The sequence below is a fragment of the Poecilia formosa genome, unplaced genomic scaffold (genome assembly GCF_000485575.1).
Source record: "Poecilia formosa unplaced genomic scaffold, Poecilia_formosa-5.1.2 Scaffold113, whole genome shotgun sequence".
Lineage (NCBI taxonomy): Eukaryota > Metazoa > Chordata > Actinopteri > Cyprinodontiformes > Poeciliidae > Poecilia > Poecilia formosa.
Window position 1 is genome coordinate 1480175 of NW_006800052.1, and position 22842 is coordinate 1503016.

Below are 22842 nucleotides of genomic sequence, written 5' to 3' on the forward strand. Positions count from 1 at the left end.
CTTTGAAGTTTTCTACAACTTCTTTAAATTTAAGACCACAGTGTTGTGGACATGTTACGTGCAATTTGAAATAAAAAATTTAAAACGTGTTTCAAATACATTTTTGTGTTTATTTGATTCCTATTCAAGACACTTTGATAAGAATGACTATATATGTAATATAGGCGACTACAGAGTATCTTTGTTTACATTTTTGGTTGGTGGTGTGCCTTGAGATTTTTTCAATTAAAATAGTGTACCTTGGCTCAAAAAAGGTTGAAAAACACTGGTCTAACCACTCTATTCTGCAAACATACTGTTCAAATAAGTTGTTAATAAGTGCAAAATTGAAATCACATTTGACCAAATACCGAGGTAAACTGATGGTGACCGGGTTTTCACCGTTTCCGCCACAGTTGCTCCAACAAAGAAAACTCACAAAGCTTTACTGTCTCCTAATCGTTCAGTGAGGTTCGTTGAACCCTTCGTATCATGAGGCATCACGGTTTCCTTGCTCCTTCGGACCGCTCTGCCTGTTTCGGAGCAGGTACAGTAGAGTGATTCTGCAGCAATCAGAAGAGTCTTCAGTCTCCTGCTGCCCTCATTCAACACGTCTAATGTATTTACTTAGTGAAGTTGCCTCTGACCCTATATCCTGCTCCCCATGTATCCGGCCCTATACATCTCCTCCTCCTGCTGCTCTCCTCCGGCCTGTCAGCTCCTCAGTCTCATGCTCCTAGACCCACATACACACACCAGTCTACACCACACACAGTGGGAGAGCGGCTTTCCACTAAAGTGAAAAACAGGAAATTGGATGACATTGTTCGGTGCGCCGACGTCAGCAGTGAGAGATAGAAAGAGTAAACAGCTTCCTCCACCCAAGTGCTGGGATGCGGATGCAGGGAATCTTGGGATGCCTGCGACGCAAGAGCACGTAGTTCGTAGGAACTGCGTGCTCTTCACGTTTTCCGAGAATCTCTGGATCCCACCCCTGTGACGCAGCTTTTCTCCGGATCTAACGCCCCGCCCCTCTTTGGGTTCAAGACCAAGTCCTCCTTCCAAACTTCAACACATGGGGATGTCAAGAACACTTTAAGCTCAGGATAAACAGCGCAAAGTGATTTTGTCATTATGCAAAGCGCGGCTCTGACAGCTAGAGTCAGGGGTAGCTTGCATGTGTGTTTGGCCTCTTTGTGTGGTGTGCTTTTCGGGCTAAAAATGTGAATCAAATGGAGATGAATCAATGTTCTTGATTAGTTCTGATTAAGGCCAGCAGTCCCAGCCGCAGGTGCGGATGCACACTGTGTCCCAGACAGGCAGGCAGACAGTGGCTCTCACACACACTGAGCTAAGTGATGAGCTAAATGGCACCGAGCAACGAATCGGCTCCGGCACACGCTGAGCCACTCAGATATTACTGCGAGCTTCCCATGCTGTGTGTGTTACCTCAAAGGGAATAATTCACTTTCATGTGTCGCCACTCGAATTCGCTGCCCACAGATCTGTGGTGAACTTTACCAACACAAAAAGTGAAATGGGAAGTGTTCGGAACAATGATCTTTGTGTGGCTGAAGTCAAAACGGTCTCGGACAGAATTGTTTCTATTCTGCTATTAAACGTGTTGGATTTAGTGAATGGGTCAGATTTTTAGGGGGAAAGTTAGACACGCTCCAATGTCAGAGTAGAAGAGATTCAGTTTTTTCTTCAACTATCCTAAATTAACTTCAAATCATGCTGCAATCATGGTGTGACTGAATTATCACCCCCCTTTACAGATATGGATGAAATAATCAACATGAAAAACTCAAGAGAAAAAATATATATAAAAAATTATAGATTTAACAAAGATGACTCAGTTAAACTTTGATTCAACTTAATAATAAATGAAAAAATATCATATATTTTATTAAGCACTTTTACTTTGTGTTTCTTTACTGTGCATCAGTTTACACAGTTTACTGTAAGGAAACCGGTGGATAACAGAGTCCTCCATATTAAGGTACAGCCAAAATGGAAGAAAAAAAAAAACATTCATAAGTTTGTTTAATAAATATGTACAAAATACATTAAAGTCCAGAATTTGAGGGGTGTTCTTTCCCCACCATAACTATATATGTATTAAGATTTATGGACTCGTGATTTTCTTTCTTTTGGATAAATAACTTACTAGATGTCTGGTCATACATTAGTTTAAAAAACAATTTAGATTAGCTAGAGAGAATTAACATAAGAAGCAATTAAATAGTTAGAAATTGTGCTTTTTATCCTAGACATTAACTTGAATTCAAATATGTCATCCATAGAAATTGCTTTGATTTTCTACGTCTAATATTTACACAAGCTGTTGTATGAAAAGAAGTCTAAAATGTTCATTAGAGTTAACAAATCTGGGCACCAGTGACTCCAGATAATACACATCATGGAAAAGAACATTCTTCCATTTAAACATTTTGACATGGAATATATGCAACAACCCTTAAACAGATCTTTGGATTTTAGATGCAAATGATCTAAAGTGTGCCAGAATTGAGAGGCTTAAATCTCTGTTACATTTTCTGTGAAACAAAAATGTACAATTAAGGACTCACTTAATAACAAGGCTGCAGCAGATCAATAAAAGAGCACAAAATCATGGAAAGACCATAAAACTTGCACCCAGTGAAGTTCATAAGTTAGAGCATGATTCAAATAATTCAATCTTAAAACACAGTTCCAGTCATCAATGTTCAGACAACTGAACATTGCATCAAATTATTGACAACAGAATTTGATGCAGATCGAAACAGAAGCCGGGTTAGTTCAAAATCTAAAGATGTCAAAAATAAATAAATACATTTGGAACAATGAGAGCAACCATTGTGTTGAGCCTCAAATATCCCACTGTCAGCCCTATTTATAATCTGAAATTTTTGAACCAGAAAACCAGAATGAAGACTACTGATAAGTTTCAGAACTGTTACTTTAGTTTTATATTTGAAAATGGCAATTAACATGAAATAGTGATGTCAGATTCAGGACAGGAAGACTGACAACCCTTAGCCAACTTCTAGGGTAGCTAGAAATAGAAGTCCAAAATATTCACTTCATTGACAGAAAGATCTTCAACAAGTTTTAACAAACTCTGTGGTTTGCCCCTCTATTCTGCTTTTGCACAGGCACAAATAAAGTCATAATCATTGCTAGGCGTTAGCAAAAGAAAATTGTGCAAAGTCGAAAAAAAGAAAAAAAACACATCTCTCTCTCTCACACACACAATGAGAAGCAATAATTAAAGATGTCGTATTTTACAGAATTTTATGGAAAGAAGTTCACCCCAAAAGGTGAGCACAGCGGTGGCTTCGTGATGATTTGGGTCTGTGAGGCGTTAAAATCAATTCACGCCTTTTAAAGTGAAACTAAGTGAAAGCAGAACCCCACCCTCGGACAAATTAGAATGCATCTTTCTTTTTTTTTGAAAGTCTAGAATATGCAACTGAAACAAATCCAAGTACTTATAATGTAAACAATAATTTCTAACTTCATTTGAATTATGAAAGCAGTGAAGGAAAAAAAACATCTACTTCACTGCTGACTTTCTCATAAAAATATCACCTTCTGCCAACTTAGATCCGACTGATTTCCAGTACAAAGTCACAAACTTACATGTTCAGTTAAAATAAAATAAAAAAATCAAAGAAGTTGATATTTTTGCTGTTTCACTGCAAGAAAGAATATTTCCAAGCATGTGTACTCTGACTCTGCCCAAATGTCTCATCCATAGTGACCCATCCCACAGTCAGCCACGCAGAAGACTTTAGTTGAGTCACTGGCACGGCTGAGGGAAACTAGGCCACTGCAGATTGGTTTGTCCCAGAACATCCCTCCCTGCTTTCTCTGTATCTCAATCGCGCTCTCTCTCCTGATGCCTGACAGAATACACCACAGAGGAAACACCAGGCCTCCTGGATTTAACACCACAATGTGGAAGGGACTAAGCTCTGGAAGCAAAACCCAACTTCAGAGGTGAAGAAAAATGTTCATTCATCAGACTAAGCTAGGATTTTTCCATTTGTTATGTTGCAATACTCCATCAGTACCAGGTGCATCCAGTACTTGACGCAACAAAAGCAAGGTCACTCGTAGAGGACAGAGGCCCGTGACTTCAGACCTCCCAGGGCCGGGAGGTTTGAGACGCTTCCCTGCTTGGAAACACTGACTGGGATGTAAACGGAACATTTACAGACTTTTGCTAAAGATGGTGGCATGGTAATTTATCAAACTTACAAGGGAATTGGAGGAGGGACACGCATCAAAGTTGCAAGACAATAGACTCAGAGGACAGTACAGTCACCCCCACATGCTTCATTTGATTAATTTAAACATGCTTCAAGTAAAAAAAGTTATGTTTTGCATTATTTTGTTTGGTGAACAAATGAATGCTTTTTGTGTGTGTGGCACACCTCAAAAAATCACAAATCTATGCATGAGATTAAGTGTTGGTAAATAAATCAATTAAAACAATGGGATGTTTTGATTTTTTTCTTTTCCTCAGTTGCATGTTTGGACTGACTGAAAAGGGAACAACCAGTTTTGAAAGATTCAAATTCCAAATTTCTCAACCACTCTGGTTAGTGGTATATATTTTCATTGAAAAAAAACAACAAAACAAAAACACAACTAAAATCTGATTGTTCAGATTGTCAAAAATTTTACATTTTATGTTGATGCAACACAAGATTCTGCCATATATAAATAGAATAAAGACAAGGTATAGAGTACAATTATTTCCTTAATATGGAGAGGTGGCTTAATGTGATACTCAAAGCTTATGGCCCGCTTTAATTCTGTTGCAATTCTTGTATCCTCCTAATTTGGGAGTCGCATCATAACAATAAATTGGTAGCAGTAAACTGTCTCAAGGGTTTCGCTCAAATACATCAAAACATCGGCAGCCGCTGATTTAAAGTCAATACATACTCTCCTTGAGAGTATGCATTGAGAGTATGTATTGACATTTCCAACAGTGGTCGGAAATGTGTTTCTCTTAAGGAAACTTCATGCGTCATAAGAACTCGGGAGCAAAAAGCCTGAGAGGTCCTCATCGGTTGCTCACACCTGTAGTCGAGGATCGCACAAGAAAACAGTTCGAAGCAGATATGTCAAGACCAGAACTAAGGCAAAAGTCCTAAGTTATGAGTTACTTAAAAGAGTGACATGTAAGCTAGGCCATGAAATAACTGCCACCATACCAGCTTTATTTGTATGGCACACAATTTTCCTTAGAAAATTCTTCCAAGTAAATCCAAGTAAATTTTGCACATAAATGCAATTTTCGGATTGGTTTGTTCGACTCGTCACTGAAAACTCAGAAATAACATCTTTTTTTTTTATTGAACAAACCAAAGCTAAGGGCTAGCAGGCCATGCTAACTCCAAACACCATTGGTCTCATTTTTCTAAACAGAGTGAGACATGGATCGGAGTTGCACGAGCAAAATTTATATATTGTGAAATGGTGTGCTTTTTATATTTTGAGTTGAGGAAAAAAAATGGTAGAAGACTAAAATCTTTTAAAGGGGGTTATGCTCTAATTATTTTCTATCTTATTACTAGATATACAACTCTGCCCCACACCTTGGGAGTATTTTATTGTAGGATCTTTGCGATCATCCATAAAGAGACAGCTCTGCAACCTGATCAGGTTTTGTGGAAAATCCCAGTTTTATTTTACTGTAAACATTGCTTGGTGTGGACAGTTAAAATGTTTTAATCCATCCAGAACATATGAAAACGTTTTGAATGCTGTAATTTACAGTTCTCCAAGACAAACGGGCTATAATCGGTAACAGCAGGCCAGAAGTCTGTTTGGTGGATCTGCAAAAATCATCTCAAAACTATTCCAAAAATTCTGATTCAATCAATTTCTTTAAATGTTAGCTTCACGTGTTCTGTGACATTTTAAAGTCTCCCTTACTCAACTTATCTAAAACACAAAGTATTCAGATTATACAGATGTGCAGATACTTTTCATCATGCAGCACAAGCAGAGAACGCACTGATCCTTACTCCAGTGGCAGAGACACCTGTCCTACCTGACGAGCAGAGAACATTACATGTGTGTGCGCGCGCGCACGCAGACACACACATACACACACACGCGCACACACACACACACACACACACACACGCAAACAGAAAGGCCACAGGAGACTGAACTTGTCCTGGAAATCAGTCCCAAATGAACCTGAATGACGTCCATGGTTTAAAAATACAGAGTTTGCAAAAAAAAAAAAGAAAGAAAGAAAAAAGAACCGGTTCCCCTCATCCTTGGTGACCTGTCCCCATTTCTCACTGGTTTTCATAGATTCAGAGCAGCACACCAACTATAATAGAACCCTTTGTTTTGGTTTTTGTTTGTTTGTTTGTTTACATTTAGTCACAGCTACAGCTCCAAAAAAAAAAAAAATATAACACCTGACAGATGCTGTAAATTGGAACACAAAGGATTTCAGAGTAATCTCAACACGGCCTGAGAAATGCAGCAAAGCATTCTGTTAGCATGAAAAATTGTAATTAAATGACTGGAAGTTCTTAAAGCCACGAGGTCAAAAATAATAATCCTTTCCATTTAAAAAAGAAAAAAGATAATTCAGCAGAAGGAATTTTGACATATATGTCGCTACTTTAATTGTTAACGTCTCAAAAGAATTTCATTTGGACCGCCCATTCTTATGAGGATTTGAATTATTCAAATCATGACTACATGTGTTCCAGCAGAGTTTTCCCCGAGCAGATAATGCCCCATTGTTCTGCCTGCAAACACGCATGTCCAACGTGACGCATTTGTGTGTCTGATTGTCACTAAAGAAAAGTAACTGGAATTTCTCCAGGTCATGTGACGAGCCTGAATAACAAAAATCCTCAACATACGGCTGCCTGGTCTTAAGAGTGAGATTTGTTTTTTAATTTGGTTTGTTTGTTTGGTGTTTTTTAAATCTGAGACAGATTAGTTTGTATTTGAATCAAAACTGTGTTTGTCTCTTCAGGGCATTTCTATCGTAATTCGTCAGCATTTCCTGTGTTCACATGCTTAAACTGCTGGAGCATTGCTCTCCGTGAGCGCCAGCTGTTTGCAAAACAGCCGATTACACACTTGAGTGGCAGCTGGCTGCTAAATTTTACGTGTGGTCATTTTTACAAGAGCTAACCTTCCAGCTGAAGCGGTTCAAAACAATGCAAGCTTGATGCGGAGGGTCAGCTGAGAGGTTGTTCCCTGCCCAGCGGTCGTCACTGTTTCAGTGGTGATGGCTGACGTCTGCTGCGGTAAGCCTTGTGTGTGTCACTCATCAACACTCGCGCTCTGTGTTGGCCTGTTGTGTGTGGAATTCACTCAGCCAGTCTTACAACACACTGAATCTGTGTGTACAGATTTAGGTTTACAAGCGTGTAAAGTTTTGCTGCCTTCTCCTTTCTGTCCATTATTTCAAATAGCTAGACACGTCTCTAACGCCGCAAGAAGCCATCATGCTCGCCGTGAACAGGGATTTTGCTGCTCTGTAGCTGAACTGGAATTACCACTACCACTGAAAATAATCCATTAAAATGCAGGAACCAGTAAGGGCCCCAGGGCCGGCAGCCAGCACCCATAAAACCCACCAACAGGTCCCGAGGAGCCGAGGGCCCAGGCCAGCTGAGTGACAGCATGAAGAAAGCTTGGCCTTGAGGGAAGGCCTCGAAGTTCACAGACAACCAGTTCACATTTCAAATCAATTTGCTTCACTTAATGGTTTGCAAACGCACTCTAAACAGGCAACGTAGTCAGAGGGATGTTTGGGTTATGCATCAATGTCAGAGCAACATGGAGCCCAAAAGGGAGCCTAGGTAACTGACCAATGCAGGTGTGGGCATCTATGCTTACACTTTTTTGTGCATCTGCATCAAAATGTAAGTTAGAGCTATTGGCAGCAGGATTACTGACCCTAGAAAGTCTCTATAAGTTTTATTTTCCTCCCATTTAGGCAGTATTTTGAAATAAATACGTGGCTCATTGATCAAGTGTTTGCCGGGGACTCTTTCGGACAACGGCATGAACTTAATGGGATTAATTTTTGAGTTGGACATGTTTGTCTTGTAAAGTGTTTTGAGATGAATTTCGTTTTTCAGATTTGGATTTTCCTGGAAAATTTCTAAATTTTTCAACCGTTCAGTCTTTCAAATTTGTCTCAGCTTGTCCTTTTGACTGATTAGCATATGGTTGTGCCTGAAAGTCCAGATCAGAGGTAGGTCAACATATAGAAACCATTTGTCTTTTCTAAAAAAAAATTTTTTTTAAACGGTCAATGTACGAGTAAACCATAAAGGACAGGCAGAGGTCGCACCTTCAGTCATTTGTGCTTAATGAACAATGAGTTCAAACAGATAGACTGTCTCAGAGCAATTTCTGTGAATATCATCTTGACCAAGGATTCTCACACATTTAGAGGTTTGTGGGAGACTTAGGAACAATCAGTCACATTGTCACAAATTAGCCTGAAACCAGCATTCATCCAAGGTGACATATTTGTAGAACTAATGCCTGTTGATGCAGATTCAACACATACCAAGAATCGTTTTTGAAAATTACTTAATAAAAAATTTATACATTGGAGTATCAATGAGATGCAATTCTCAAAGTGTAAAAATACTTTGTATGTTTCATTAAATTAAGAATATGTATATTTAAAATACCATCTACTAATTGAGAATCTGTGGATCAGCAAAAAGTATTTGTTTTTCTACATAGCTATAACTAAATTCAAGGATTATGGGGTTAGCTATATTAGAAGAGTCACCTGAAACGTTTCCACAACTAGATCATGTGTGGGCAAACAGTATCTAAAGACTGCATAATTAGCAATTAGCAAAATCATAATTCTATGCTCTACAGTCACAAAACCTCAAACAAAAATTGAAATTTAGTTTCTAAATAACTATGCATGAAACTTCACTCTGCAATGCTCTCTCTGTTTTTTAGATATACTTTAGGGTTACATTTAACTTAAATGTTAAAAAATGTTAACATTTAGGTAAAAATTTTTTAGGTTAAAATTTTAACCTAAATTAGGTTAAAATTTTGCAGATTTTAACCTAAATGTTTCACAAAATGCAGACAAAATACAAAAGTGCATTTAAAAGAATCACAGAGAATAAACTGAACTTAAAAAGTGTAAAACTGATGGTGGAGACACTTCTCATTCCATTCCCCACCAATCAGTCTAAATTAATCAGACACAAGGGACAGATCTCAAAGAAAGCAGAGCACTTTCACCTTCAAGGTATTTTTGTCCTTATCCAGATTACACAGAAATCCCCATAAGACCTAGACAATCCTAAGCTATCCAGGGCAACCCCATACTAAAACTCTCCTCCTTCCTTCACTGCAGCTCTCTCCTTCAGCCGTTTCACTTTCACTTTTATTCACACTTCTTTTCGCTTTGACTTAGGCCTTCATTTGACTTGGTAAGAACAAACCAAAGGAAAACCTTTCCCACTGTCCAGATTCCCTGATATTGTTCCAGATCTTCCTGCCACTCCCACCAGTGCGTCACTTACACGGAGAGCCACATTCACATAAATCTGGTGCGTGTTGCTTCCAGTGCACTTCCTCCCTTAAATCCATCCAGGCAAGGTCAAAGGCCACTGAAGCAAAGGGACAAGCTAAAGAAGAAGGCAGTGAAATCTAAGTGGAGCGACGCTTGCGTTCCAGTGACAGGACAGTAATCTTAACCTTCAGTTGCGGTCAAACCCTCCTCCTCATACATGTCGAGGAAAGAGGAGGACATGCAGGACAAAAAAAAAAAAAGAAAGGTTAACAAATCTACTGTTCTTGGAAGAAACGTCATGTAAACAAAGCAACTTCAACGCCGTTCCGCCAAGCAACACGTGACCATCCCGACTAGCTGCGACTCCGCGTTCTGACCACACAGCTCATTTGTTTTTATCAAATATCACAAGTGGATCTTCAGTCCTCTTCAGACGGCCGGGGGGGTTGAGGGGGGTGCTTTTTAGATAATCAACAGACACCCCCACCCCGCCCCCGCCTACCCCTCCCAGCTAAAATAGGAGCACTGATGTCACTGTTGCAAGAGGGATTAGTGAGTGACAGGAGCTGCAGCTTGGCACACGAACCATACTTGATCCACACACTCAGACAAATGCGAGTACAGAACGGGTCGGACGGCACGCCAGCGTTGGCTCAGGAACTTTGTGCATACACAAACACGCATGACCATGAAGTTTTAAAAAAAGATTCTACTTTCCAATAAAAATACTTTTATTTATTTATTTATTTTTTTTATTACTGGAAATCAAATGATCACATAGTAAAATTTAAACACAACTCAACTTTTATAGAATGAATGGAGGCATTGTTGGAAAAGCTAAATAATGAAATTCAAAGGAGTTCTCTCTGGATACGTGTATTTAGTTATCTATCAGACAGTTTGCAGCAATAAAATGCCCGTTTTAGGATTTTACAGCCCTGTTTTGTTGAGCTTGTCACAAAGTCAAACGAATTTGATTGAGTTAAAAACAAAACTGATTTATATTAAAATGCTGAATATGGCGGAGATAATATCAGTTATGATGAACCTACATTTTCCTTTCGCCTCTTTTTTCCCCACCAGTATTACCTTTTCTAAGCTTCTGATTCTCAAACACTAACTGTGGTTGCCAAAAACATTTAGAAACCATCCAAATGGCCAAATATAAGACAGACATGTAAAGCGTGAACTAATGGCACTTCAAGTACCGTGAGGGCGACCCTTTTCAACAAATCCATACACAATGTTTAAGAGAAATAGAGAGAAAAAAAACTGTCATAATGTGAACGGCAAGCCACACTAATGCACAAATGTCTGTTAATCTTCACTTCATGTTTATTGCTAAGCGGGGATCTCAAGATTTACAATGTTGCCTGATGTTTTATATTTATTTTGCATGTGCAATGCTTCCTCATTCAGGTTGTAATTCACACTGCATCATCCTAGTTATCACCTTCTCTGAATTCCAGATAAATCAACTTCTGACAACTGATAATCTCTACACGCCCCGGGCCTATTTCTGGAGTCCAAATTAATCGTTTCATGAGCCGTAAAACAAAAATAAAAATCTAAATCTTACACAGCCTGTGGTTTATAATCCTTTGATTAAGACCCCGGAGATGATGCAGGGCTTTCTTCGGTCATAACGAGTGTGTTCCCAAGTGCGCCGCCTATCTTTCTCAAGTTTCTTAAACAAGCCAAATCAAACGTTAACAGAGATAGCCAAGCGTAGATCCTCCGGTCACACAAATAGCACGGCTTATTAACTAGATGCCAGCCTCTCAGGTCTGAAGATGCCTGCAGATACCTAATCCAAGTTAAAAAAAAAAAAAGTTAACATGATGCATTAAAAGCGAATTTACTTTAAAACCTCTACTAAATATACCTGATGTTTATTCCTAAGATCTTCCGATAGTGAGTAAACCTGCTGAAGTTATTTGCTTACGGTCAGAACATCATCACAGTCGCGGGCTCACCGCTACCCTTAACGTTAAATCAAATGCACATAACTATAACAAAGTCTGCTGCATGAGAAATTGTTCCAGGAGTTATTGCTATAAACAACAATATTGTTCTTTTGAGGCCACTTTAAAGTAATATAATGGTGAGAACACATTCTCAAAGGTCAATAACTTTAAAATTCTAGTGAACGTTGAACACCGGGACTGGAAGACATTTTAAATATCTAAAATAAATAAAAGGACAGAAACAACAAATGAAATGGATTATGAAGTCTCTGTTTATAAAACTGTCCTTCAAAACAAGGTGAAGACCAAAGCACCACACTTAAGACTTTTGACATCTAGTTTTCCTTAGAGAGAGAGAGAAAAGAGAAAAACTATAAATCATGGTACCACAAATGACTGAGCTTGTTTTAATTTATCATGCAATTAATTGACTTACTGATTGATTGCTTACTGCCTGCACACAATACAATGTCTAAATAATTATAGATATAAAACAGCTTTGGGGGAAAAAAAAAAAAAAAACTCAAAACGGATGCAAAGATTCTTCAATTCGTGTTCCGTTTCTTGGAATTTAATTGTTCAGAAGAGAAACAATGGGACACAGCTGCATTTGTGGAAACATAATTGCTAACAGATGTCGATAAATCCGAACAAAGGTGAGGGAAATATGCTAAGATATATTTCATACGGCCACAAGCAGCTTTACTGGTTGAACTGCATACAGTCCAAATGAGTGACCTGTGAGGAATGTAATCCGTCTGGTGCAACAGGTGCTTCTCATAGTCAGGCAGGAATGCTTCGGACTTGCTGTTCAACACTGTAACGAACACATAAAAGGACTCTTCTGCCTTCCATTGCATCTCCCTTGCATGTCATCATTCTTAATGGGACATGTAGTCATCTCTTAGTTTCCACTAAAATGTTTGCTGATCTCCCATCCAACAGTCTTTCTCGATCAAGTTAAGGGGATGTGTTATGCAGGCATTTTAATATATACATATAAATCATCAGACCAAACTGGAAACTGACTGAGCTAAAACCAAAAATTTTAATCAATCTTAGAAATTGAGGGTAAATTCCTATGTCTCTCTGTTTTGATATTGTGGTGAAATGTGCCGGGTAACTACACTTCTGTTTACAGTCAAGAATCTCGACGCTGTTTTAGTTACGCGCTTAACTGAAGCAGGAGTCAAAACGAACAAAAGTTGGAAAAGGTGAGAAAGAAGACAAACTTGTTTGAAAGAAGAGAAACTCGTCTGAATGCAACGCTTATTGTTTAGCTACGAGGCCAAAACCTGATCTGAGGTGTGAGTGAAAACATTTGTTCTTTCCAAGATAAAAATTTATGACCTTAAGAGTATAAAAAAATAAAAATAAAACATTGCTTTGTATGATGCTTATGAGCATTACGTAAATGAAAAGCACAAACAATGGAGTTATTTATTGTATACGAAGCGGATGATGCTAGAGCCAATCAGCTGCTGTCTGTTCTCAAAAACTAAGCGAGGAACCCGTTTGCTCAGAAATGCGGAATACCATCACTGTGGAATTTATTATGCGAATTCAATCTAATAGATGAGGATTTTCTTCAAATATTCAAGTGGATTTCACTCTTTATAATAGCATCCACATGAAAGAGAAGTAAAAGGGAGATAATATTGGTAGCAGAGGCGTCTGCTTGTCAGTTGTGAAGGTTTCTTCTGCGAGGGAACGTTTTTACAGGTGAAATCCTAGTTATTGAAATTTCTTTAGATTTGAAGAGAGAAAGAAGAACCCTACACTGAATGATGCAAAGTAGCTTTAATATTGTTTTTCGCTGATCACATTGTTTTTGTAATTACTTCACGCCTCGACGGCAAAAAAAAAAAAAAGACGGATGTAATGCAGTCCAAAACAAGGCCTGTACCTGACTTGAATGTGTGTGGATGTGCGTATGAAGGCTTTTTTTTTAAAGCATATATTAGCTATTTTATTGAGAGAATAATGGCACTTTTTTAACTTCGCTGGCCATATGACAATGGCAATTCTATTATATTTATTTTAATATTCTTATATTTTTTTAACAGTATTAAAACTCAAGGGCAAATAATGTAATGATTCTTAAAAAGCTCAATTTTTAAGCAATTTTAGTGAATATTGTCACTATATTTATACCATACCACCGACCATCAGGTACTTGGAGGCTAGTCTAGCCCTATCCCAGCAATAGAGACCCTTAGACTTAGACTCACCTTCCCAGATGTGGTTTCTCCACTCTGCTGCTCTTTTCTGTTGTGTCCTGAATCACTCGGTATTTTCTTCTGTCCTGACTCCTACAGGTCAATAGGGACGGTCAAGTCGTTGTTGTTATTATTATCATCATTATTACATATTATTATTCATCAAGTGGCCATAATGAGACGTGAAGGAGCTAGTGTCGCCACCTTTCAGAAATGAAAATAATGGAAGCCCACCGCAGCTCCTCAAGGCCATGACCACCACGGCCTGAGTTGCCCACCTCTCATGGGGTGGGGGTGCCCTCAGCAGGGGTCTGCTTTTTATTTTATGCTTTTCTTGTAAAAGAGTGATCAAGAAAGCAATCATTCACTACTCCAGTAAGAGTAGTACAACTTCAACGTGTTTTTACTCAAACAGAAGTAGAAAGTAACTGTCCCAGCAATTAAGCGAGCCTAAAACACATATTTGGTAAAAATGGATACTTAAGTACTAAGCAGCTGATCCGATTTAATATTTTAAATTCATGCCATCAGACAATCAAAAATATAAAGTAATGTGGAAATTCTGGTATTTAAAGTCTAATTTGAAATAATACATGCAAATAGAATTAGTTGGAAGCTGGTTCAAGGCCATATTTACACCAAGTGGGCTAGGTTTGCTACCTTCATTTTGAATTCATGGCTAAAGTAAAATTGTGAAGGCAAAAAATGTAATTGATCCAAGGGAACAGCGAGCTGTGGTTTTGTTGCCAGTGAATATTAACATTAAAAATGTATTTATTATGGTCTGTGTCTAGAACTGTCCATGGACTGTGGGTTTGGTCTGGTCCATTTATGAGGAGAGCATTTTTTTTCTCTATTCAGTGAAGTTACAGAGTAATCAAAAATTGTACTCAAGTAAACGTACAAAGTGTGTTGCAAAAGAACTGCTCCCACTCCCTTATTAAATAAAACACACAGAAAGCCCAATCACACTTCTTCTAGAAACTGCATAAATATTTTAACAAGAAAAATTTTTCCTTCGTAATATTTATCTCTTTATTGTTTAATCTATTGGCATATGTTCTTTAAATTGTCATTTATATGTGCTAATCCAATTTATATAGATTATTCAAACATCCTAAACAATTAAGCAAACCACAGTATTATACTAACAGCGCAACAGAAAACCGATTCAATCAGAACATAATGTTCTGTGATAAATCAGCCTCAGGAGACGACTGAGAAATGAAGAAGTCACACCGAATCGATGCCTGGCTCTTCTGAGCTTTTACGATAGCAGACAGCCACCTCGCGCCACTGAATATCGCCGGCATCTTTTTTGTTTGTTTGTTTGTTTGTTTGTTTTAATGCCTTGTATAAATATTTTAACAAGAAACAACACTGTTCAGCCCATCTTCCCACTCACGTCTGTATCTTTACAAGAGTTTTCGCTTCTAAGGACGTGGTGAGATATGAGGTGGACATTTTTTTTTTTTAAACGCAGGTACTAAGGGCAGCTCACGTCGGCTGCGTCACGTCGGTCTCTAGGCAACCGTCACAGCAGCGAAACCAAGCAGCACTGGTCCGTGTCGGCCCGTGGACCCTTCGTAGGTCCCGCTACGACAATTTTGTCGACTTTAATATTTACAATGCGTTTTATTTTGTTCTTTATCTTTTGGACATTTATATTTTTTTAAAAATCAAAGACGGAACAAATTCCATCTGTTCTATACTTAACGCAACATTTAACTGCCAAATAAAGGACGATTCCATATCGAACAGGACGGGTGGCAACCCCAAAATGAGCTCAGAACCCGGTTCACGGTGTGTGAGCACGCATGTGCAAAGTGAAAAAATATATACGATTCTCCATAAGGAAATATTAAACAGTAGGCGAACTAGTTAGCGAAATAGCAGCGACCTTTTAGAGCGGGAACTAACTTTCTCTCGTACGGAGAGTGTAAGTTTTTATTTGTCAAACCGGGAGCATGTGGCTCGTTTATTACATGGTCCTTTATGCTGTTAGCTGGGGACTGAAACTAACTAATTGTTACTACCAGCGGTGATGATTAATACTTACTTTCTTGAAAATCTTTCGAATATCCATTGTTCAGAAAAATTCTCCTGACCTGTTGCCAAGTCCTCGCCTAGAAAAGTAGCTTATTGGTGAGAAGTTGCTAGATGACGTCATTGCCTAATTTGCATATTTGGTTTTGTGTGATTTGGATCGCAGAAAAAAAAAAGGAATTTCTAATTTGATAAGGTAAAAGTGATTAAAAATACTTGAAACATATAGAACGATAAGTAAACTTAGCTAAATAATTTTATAATATCAGTTAAATAACGTTAACACTTTGCCTGAACTACATAAATCTGTTTTGTTTAATATCTTATTTAACCAAAAGACAGGAGGAGGTGAATCAAATACAGGGATTTATTTTAATGTAACACTCTCGATGAGGAAAAATCCCCAAACATTAGGCAACATAAAAAAATTTATATATTATATTTACTGTAATTCAGAGTGGGATCTATGGAGGGTGATTGATTATCTTACAATGATGTTAATCTGGCAATGCTTAAACACAGGACTCCCTCCCTGATTCAAACTGTCTTGGGGTTCTTTAGTAGCCGTACATTGTGCAACCTGCTTGGTTTTAATGCTGTGGCTGATCCTGTGAGCTCAAACAGACCGTGCTGGTACAAAGCAAACACTTGAAGTGTCTTGTTTTGGAAGAATACCATTTCGGTAATCTCATGAATCTATCACATGCTGACCTTATGATACTAAATTCTTAACCTGGAGGGGGGAGCAGAAGCTTTGAATGAGGCCATATTTGTTAAGATCCGTTCAGGAAACAATAAGAGGGTCTGTTTTGTAAGTACATTCAACTAGTTGGTACCCAACAAGTGAACAAGGACTTTGAGATAAAGAGACCCACTTTATCTAAACTCGGGGGTGACAAAAAGGCATTTATCATGTTATACTACGATGACTCGCTCTGTCAATGGAGACAGCCTATTGAGTAGACTGGATCCTGGGAAAGAAAATGTATTAATGCTGGTGTGAAACATTCAACTGTGAACTCTTGGACGTCTCATGTACAAACAAGCGAGATAAGCTCCTTTACATCAATCAGTGGAGTGTGGGCACTCCCTGGGCCCCATCTTGCTTCCTCTCAACTCCTTCTGCTCGTGTGCCAGTGGAGATAAATGACAAGGCAGAAAAAAATTACCCCTTTTCCGCCCCACTTATTGCCCTTGCAGACACTCTGAAGGAGAAAGCAAATACAGAGACACTTGTCCAAACGAAACCCGTTACAATGGACATGCTTTCAAAAGCAGAACTCAAGCAATTTGCAGAGTTTATCTTCTAACACTGAAATGACAGTTGGCCATATCCTTGTAAAACGAATCCATCATGTCTTAGAACAATAAAATAAACTTATGGTAAAAATGGTTTTACTGTAACCAGCACTATTATACAACCATCATCATCATATGAAGTTGTATAATATGAAGTCTGTTGTTATTATAGGACTACTGTTGAGTCCTTCTTTGAAGCCGATTTAAATAAGTGGAATGAGACGATCAACTAAGTGTAGACATTTGCAATTTTTGAAAAATAATCAGAATTGCTCACACCTGAGCAGCTACACATGTGGTCAGCAACACTTGAACTTCCTCAACCTACACTGTCTTTGAAGGCAGGGGACCATTTTATGTATCAAAACACTGGCAGACTACATAATGTTCATAATGTTTCTGTCTATTTCTATCCTCTAGTTTATCCAAAATCAGGTTGCAGGTTTAACAGGTTCAGGAGGAAAACCAGGCAAACCAAGAAATTCTTATCCCAAGAGACACTCCCCAGCCCATTGCAGGGGATCGATAAGCATTCCGAGGCTAGATGGGATATATGACCCCTCCAGTGTGTTCTGGATCTGCCTTAGAGTCCCCTCCAAATGAAACATGCCCAGTTGGAACGCTGGCAGAATGTTGGTTCAGCTCTTTCTTCACAATGACAGACCGGAGCAGTGCTCATATTTCTGCAGAGGAGGTCCAAATATATCTGTCCGCTTTGTCCAACCATCACCCAAGAACACGACAGGAAGAGATTTCAACTAACTGAAAGATATGACCTGGTGAAACCAATGGAACCACATCATGTGCAAAGAAAAAAGCAAATATCTGACTTTGAGGTTCCTAAATTAGATCCCTTCTTCTCCACAATTAAACCTTGATTACCACAAAACAGGATCTGAGAGAAGGAGCCGCTCCGGTGAACACCAATCTCAACTGAGATGAGAACACCAAATACAGGGTTTCCCCCAGTGTACTATTGGCCTGACGGGCCACCAAGCTTTATTTAAGCCTCCTCGAGATCCATAGAACAGCAGTCAACAAAAGTTAAATGATCCCCTCAGCCATCTCAGGAAGATAAAGATCTGGTGCCGTACCAACAGACCCACACTGCCCAACCTGAACTCCACATTTGACCAGATTTTTAGTCAAAGACAAAAACAAAGTTTGTTACTCCAACAGAAATTTTGATTTTGAGAACATGAAACTATAGAACCAATGATACTTCACTTTTTAAACATTCATTTTTTTGTGTGTCAGTGTGACACCAAAAAATAAAATGAAAGAGTAACTGCAATTTCTCAGTGACGGTAACCTGCTGCAAATCTGGATCACCTTTTGAACATAAAATTATTAACCTTACTTGGCACCAGGTCACATGCCAGGGTTGTGATAACTTTTTCTTTTAAGAATATGCCACATTCTATAGAAAATCTAGACTGAATAAAAACAACTTTCAGCTACTTAACAACCAACCAGTTAAGCTTTATTCCTATTAATATATCACGTATTTAACCTTTTAGAAATTGGTCCAAGTAGAACTGGAAACACCAGCAGCAGAAGTGTACCAGGTGTTAGTGCCACAAACAACCACTGCATACTTTATACTGATGACATCTTCGATAAACACAGGAGCACAGCTCATCATTTGATCCATTCAGCAACTGCAGAAACAAGCTCGAACAGAAAGTCGAACATATATGGGTGCACGAAGAGAAGCTGCTCCGGTAGTGACAAAAAACTACCCACCTACAAAAGTCAGACTTTAAGAACAGCTCTAGCTTAAGTGTAAATTTATGAGTTGACCTTAAAAAAGTCAATCCAAAAAGCAAAAGTAATACAATGCAACTATGAAATCAAGACGGATCTTTAAAAAGTTGCATAAGGTGAGAAAGAAAAGAACCAATATCAGTCTGCGTCTTCTCAGGCAGCAGAAAAAGCACAGTGGATTAATTCATCACCATGCAAAGCCTTTGGCTTCGTCTGGAATAAATTACCCAATGACTCTCAATTTAGACTAAAAACACACACACACACACGCGCGCGCACACACACACACGCACACACACACACACACACACACAACTGGCCAGAGAAAGCATGCAGACACGGTAGGAGAGAAAGCCTGACAAATGCAGTGAGGCTGCCCAGGTCAAAGGATTATCATAACCTGCTACGTACTCTTTTAAAAAGTGAGATGGATCAAATGACTCTGTTCTGGGATGTTGAGTGAGCAGTATTTTAGGGTTTCCAGCTGATAAAGAATAAACTTTGAGTTCCTTGGCACCTTTGGGTCTAGGTGGGTTAAATGAACTCAGAATTATGGTTTAGACATAGCTAAACTTAAACATTAGTCAAGGTTTCTAGCTTCACTGAACAATGGCTTGATCTGAAACTGATAATGTGTTATCTTAAATGTTTGATCTGGATTAATTGGCACGTAATGGCAAATGCATCCAGACAGAACCGTTATAGACAGAGGTCATTTTCAAAGAATATGTCACTCTTATCCAGAAAGGCTTGTACAAATATCTAATGCTTTCAGCTAAGTGCCATATCATACAATTATTTTAAAAAAACTATTTCACCAAAGTAATGCAAGAACGATTGGGAATAATGGCACCAGCGCAGGTAAAGACCAAGTTGCTTATCTATACTCAGCAGTTTACAGAGGATAGGTTTCCGTTAATGCTTAAAGTGGAAAATGTCAATTGGTCATGTAATGCTACAATTATGTCTACTGTTTCTTTGAGAATTATTTCCTGACCAAAACAAGTGAAACAAAATCTAATATTTGCATTTCACACTACATTCATTCATTCACCCCATTACACACACATTCACACACTGATCATGGGAAGCTACTACTACATAGCCACAGGCGCCTACACCTGGGGCAGTCTGACGAAAGGTGAGGTAGCCATGAACCGGCACCACCATGGCCCTCCGACCACCACCATTTACATTTGTTAGCATTTCTATTGGTCTGTATCTGCACAGACCAAAACAAAAAACCCAAAACCGACTCATGTACCAAACCGTGACTTTTTTTTTTTTTAACAACTTCATCTATTTCTATTTTATGATGGCGTTTCAAGATCATGCTAGTTGAGAAAACAATGGTCACTCTCATAAAAACCAACCCCAGTTAAATACGGTAATGTCAACTTTCTTTTCTCTTTTTTTTTTGCAACAGGTAGTCGGGATAAAATGAAGATTTAGGAAGAACATTTGGTAGTGAATGGCATGTGTCAATAATAATAATAATAATAATAATAATAATAATAATAATTTGACATTTTCAATAATATCAACCCACGCCTCAGCCATCTGGACCCAGTTTAACACTTGATGGCACATTGCCCTGCAATCTTTCTCACTTTTGTTCTCTTTCCATTTCTACTTCTGAAAGAAGGCAACAAAAAAAAAAAAAACACCCTTTTGTTCGAGTCCAGTGATCTGTGTTGCCTCAACAAACTTCAATGTGACCCATTCCTTTTTGTGTTCATGCTGAAAACCAGTGTGGGACACTGCGTACCGTGTTGGTGCAGGTGTGTTCTCAGGTTAAAGTTAAGGTCAAGTATCATACTGAACAGAAATGTGATTTTCATTACAAAAATAAGAATAAAAAGAGAGATATTCGGCACCAATGCAGGACACGGCCGACGATAAAGTGTGTAACCCATTTACTGTCACTCTGACAGAGAACTTGCGTCACTTTAACTGAAAGTATTTTATTCAATTCCAGACTACAAAAATAAATCTATTGGGAAATCTTCATGTTTGATGTACTCTAAAATTTTAAACAAAAGGGGAATCATGTGCTGATGGTAAATTAAGAAAACCTCAATCTGCATCGCCATGAATCTAATTAAAAACACAAAAATATGGACGAATCCATAAGCTGATATCAAGCGGGAAGGCCTTACAGCTTAGATGCTTGTAAACTCCACACCTCTCATTGACCCCTCTCATTTACACGAAGGATAGCGGTAAAGCTGATTCTACATTTGTTGCTCAGGCAGGAGACCAACTTTCCTTGAGTGGGGGCAATCCGACTGGAAAAGTCAAGGCCAGATAAATGGTGTTGTGTTTGGCTGAGGTCTTTCTCTGTCTGACTGTTCGGCCCAACACACACGCACACACACACACACACACACACACACACACACACACACACAAAGGGGAAAAAAAGCCCACTATCACAGGACCTTGTACTTGAGCCTTATCATCACCAGAGCAGCACAGATGGTAACGTACCCTTGACAAAGACTCACATCACACTCCCAAACTTCTATTGAATCTTTCTCACACTGTAGGCGCCTGCACATGTCATCTCCCTGTCGCCTTCTCTCCCAGAATAAAATAAATAACTACGTGTGCGCCGAGAATCAGCACAACTCTGGTGAATTCATCTTTAAAACACGTCAAATTTATGTACCTTCTTGCTGATCCCACCAGCTGTGTGAATGTGAATTATTATTACAACCCCAGAGATGCACATGGGTGCTAAAAACGCCACCGATGGAAATCAACACTTGAACATGAGATACCACCAGTTGAGGCACTAATTGTCCTCATTACTGATAAATCTGCTGAATAGCCATTCAAATAGTTTGATGAAAATTTTTAAAATTAAAAACAGAAACAATCGAATGTACCTTTCAACAATTACTCTAATCTGACATGGAGTTCAGATGTGTTCTCTGCCGTCACCTCGTGGTATCTCCATACAAAAGGCTGCGCCATCTGTTGAGCTGTCCAATAATATCGGCAAGTGCTTTTCCAATAACATTGTGTTGCAAAAGGCCTTATTAAATTTATGTGGGTATGTGGCACAGCCAAACAGTTCCACAACAATCAATGGCTGCTATTGATCACATTTAAGAGAGGGAATCAAAAGAGCTCAAGCAGACGGCAGCAGCATGGGCTTGTGTTACTGAATCCCTGGTCGCCACGGTGTGCCAATGGACGCGTGGTTTTCGTAATGAGAGCAGTGGTAATGTGATTTCCTGCATGTATTATGGTGCGTATGAATCTCTCTTCGTATAGGGTGTGTGGGGTTGGGGGTAAGGGCGGCTAAAAAACTGAGAGGATGTTAAAAACGACACCTTACAGGACAGGGATTAACCATTTCCAGCTGGTGGAGATGTGTATACCATTAGTCTAACTCAATCAGGGAACTAATTAAATCAAAGGCACACAGTGGGCTGTCCTGACGTAGGGGCATCTGTTACACAGACTTCTTTCTCGCTGTGTCCTACGGTGACGCTTGGCCACAAAATGTGGGCCTGACAGAGCCTTTTGAGAAGTCTGAAGTTCATCAGAGGACCCCTTAATGCGCAACTAATTTCACAAAGTCACTTTTTTGGGGGGTTTCGCCCCAAAACAGGCGTTTTATGTTAGAGAGAACCCTATGGTTGCAAAAGTGTAATTATTAAAAGCTAGATTTGACTTTGTCCAGGAAATGTCACTGCTTTTCTTCCACAGACACAATGACGGCTCTCAGTCTGATCACGGCTAATTACCCAGTTTCTATTCGGTGGGATGCTGATGCTTCTCTTCATCGCATTTCAGGCGAGCTACTTGTAGTTCCTAGAAAAATGAAACTAGTTTCTTATTATTGGAAATAAATCTTCCAGCTATTTTGAAGGACACGTGCAACATAAAAACAGCAACAAGAAAATGTCTAAGATCGTCTAAATCAGGGGTCACCAACTCCAGTACTCAAGGGCTACCATCCTGCAACTTTTAGATTCACCTCTGCTCCAAA

At 38.9% G+C, this 22842-nt stretch overlaps 1 protein-coding gene across 3 annotated transcripts in view; it reads right to left on the reverse strand.

The window, feature by feature from the left end:
• The window catches only part of pde8a (phosphodiesterase 8A), a 59274-nt gene that overhangs the window by 33610 nt on the left and 2822 nt on the right, over positions 1-22842 (reverse strand). Inside the window, exons 1-2 of one of the 3 annotated variants that reach the window (XM_016675406.1) lie at positions 15787-15877; positions 13740-13820 (exon numbers count right to left, since the gene is read on the reverse strand). The exons of 1 other annotated variant lie outside the window; for it this stretch is intronic. In XM_016675406.1, the coding sequence (XP_016530892.1) occupies positions 13740-13820; positions 15787-15813 (108 nt within the window). In that variant the 5' untranslated portion in view covers positions 15814-15877. Of the gene's footprint in view, positions 1-13739; positions 13821-15786; positions 15878-22842 lie in introns of those variants that run through there. One more of the 3 variants, XM_007560180.2, reaches the window with a different exon arrangement.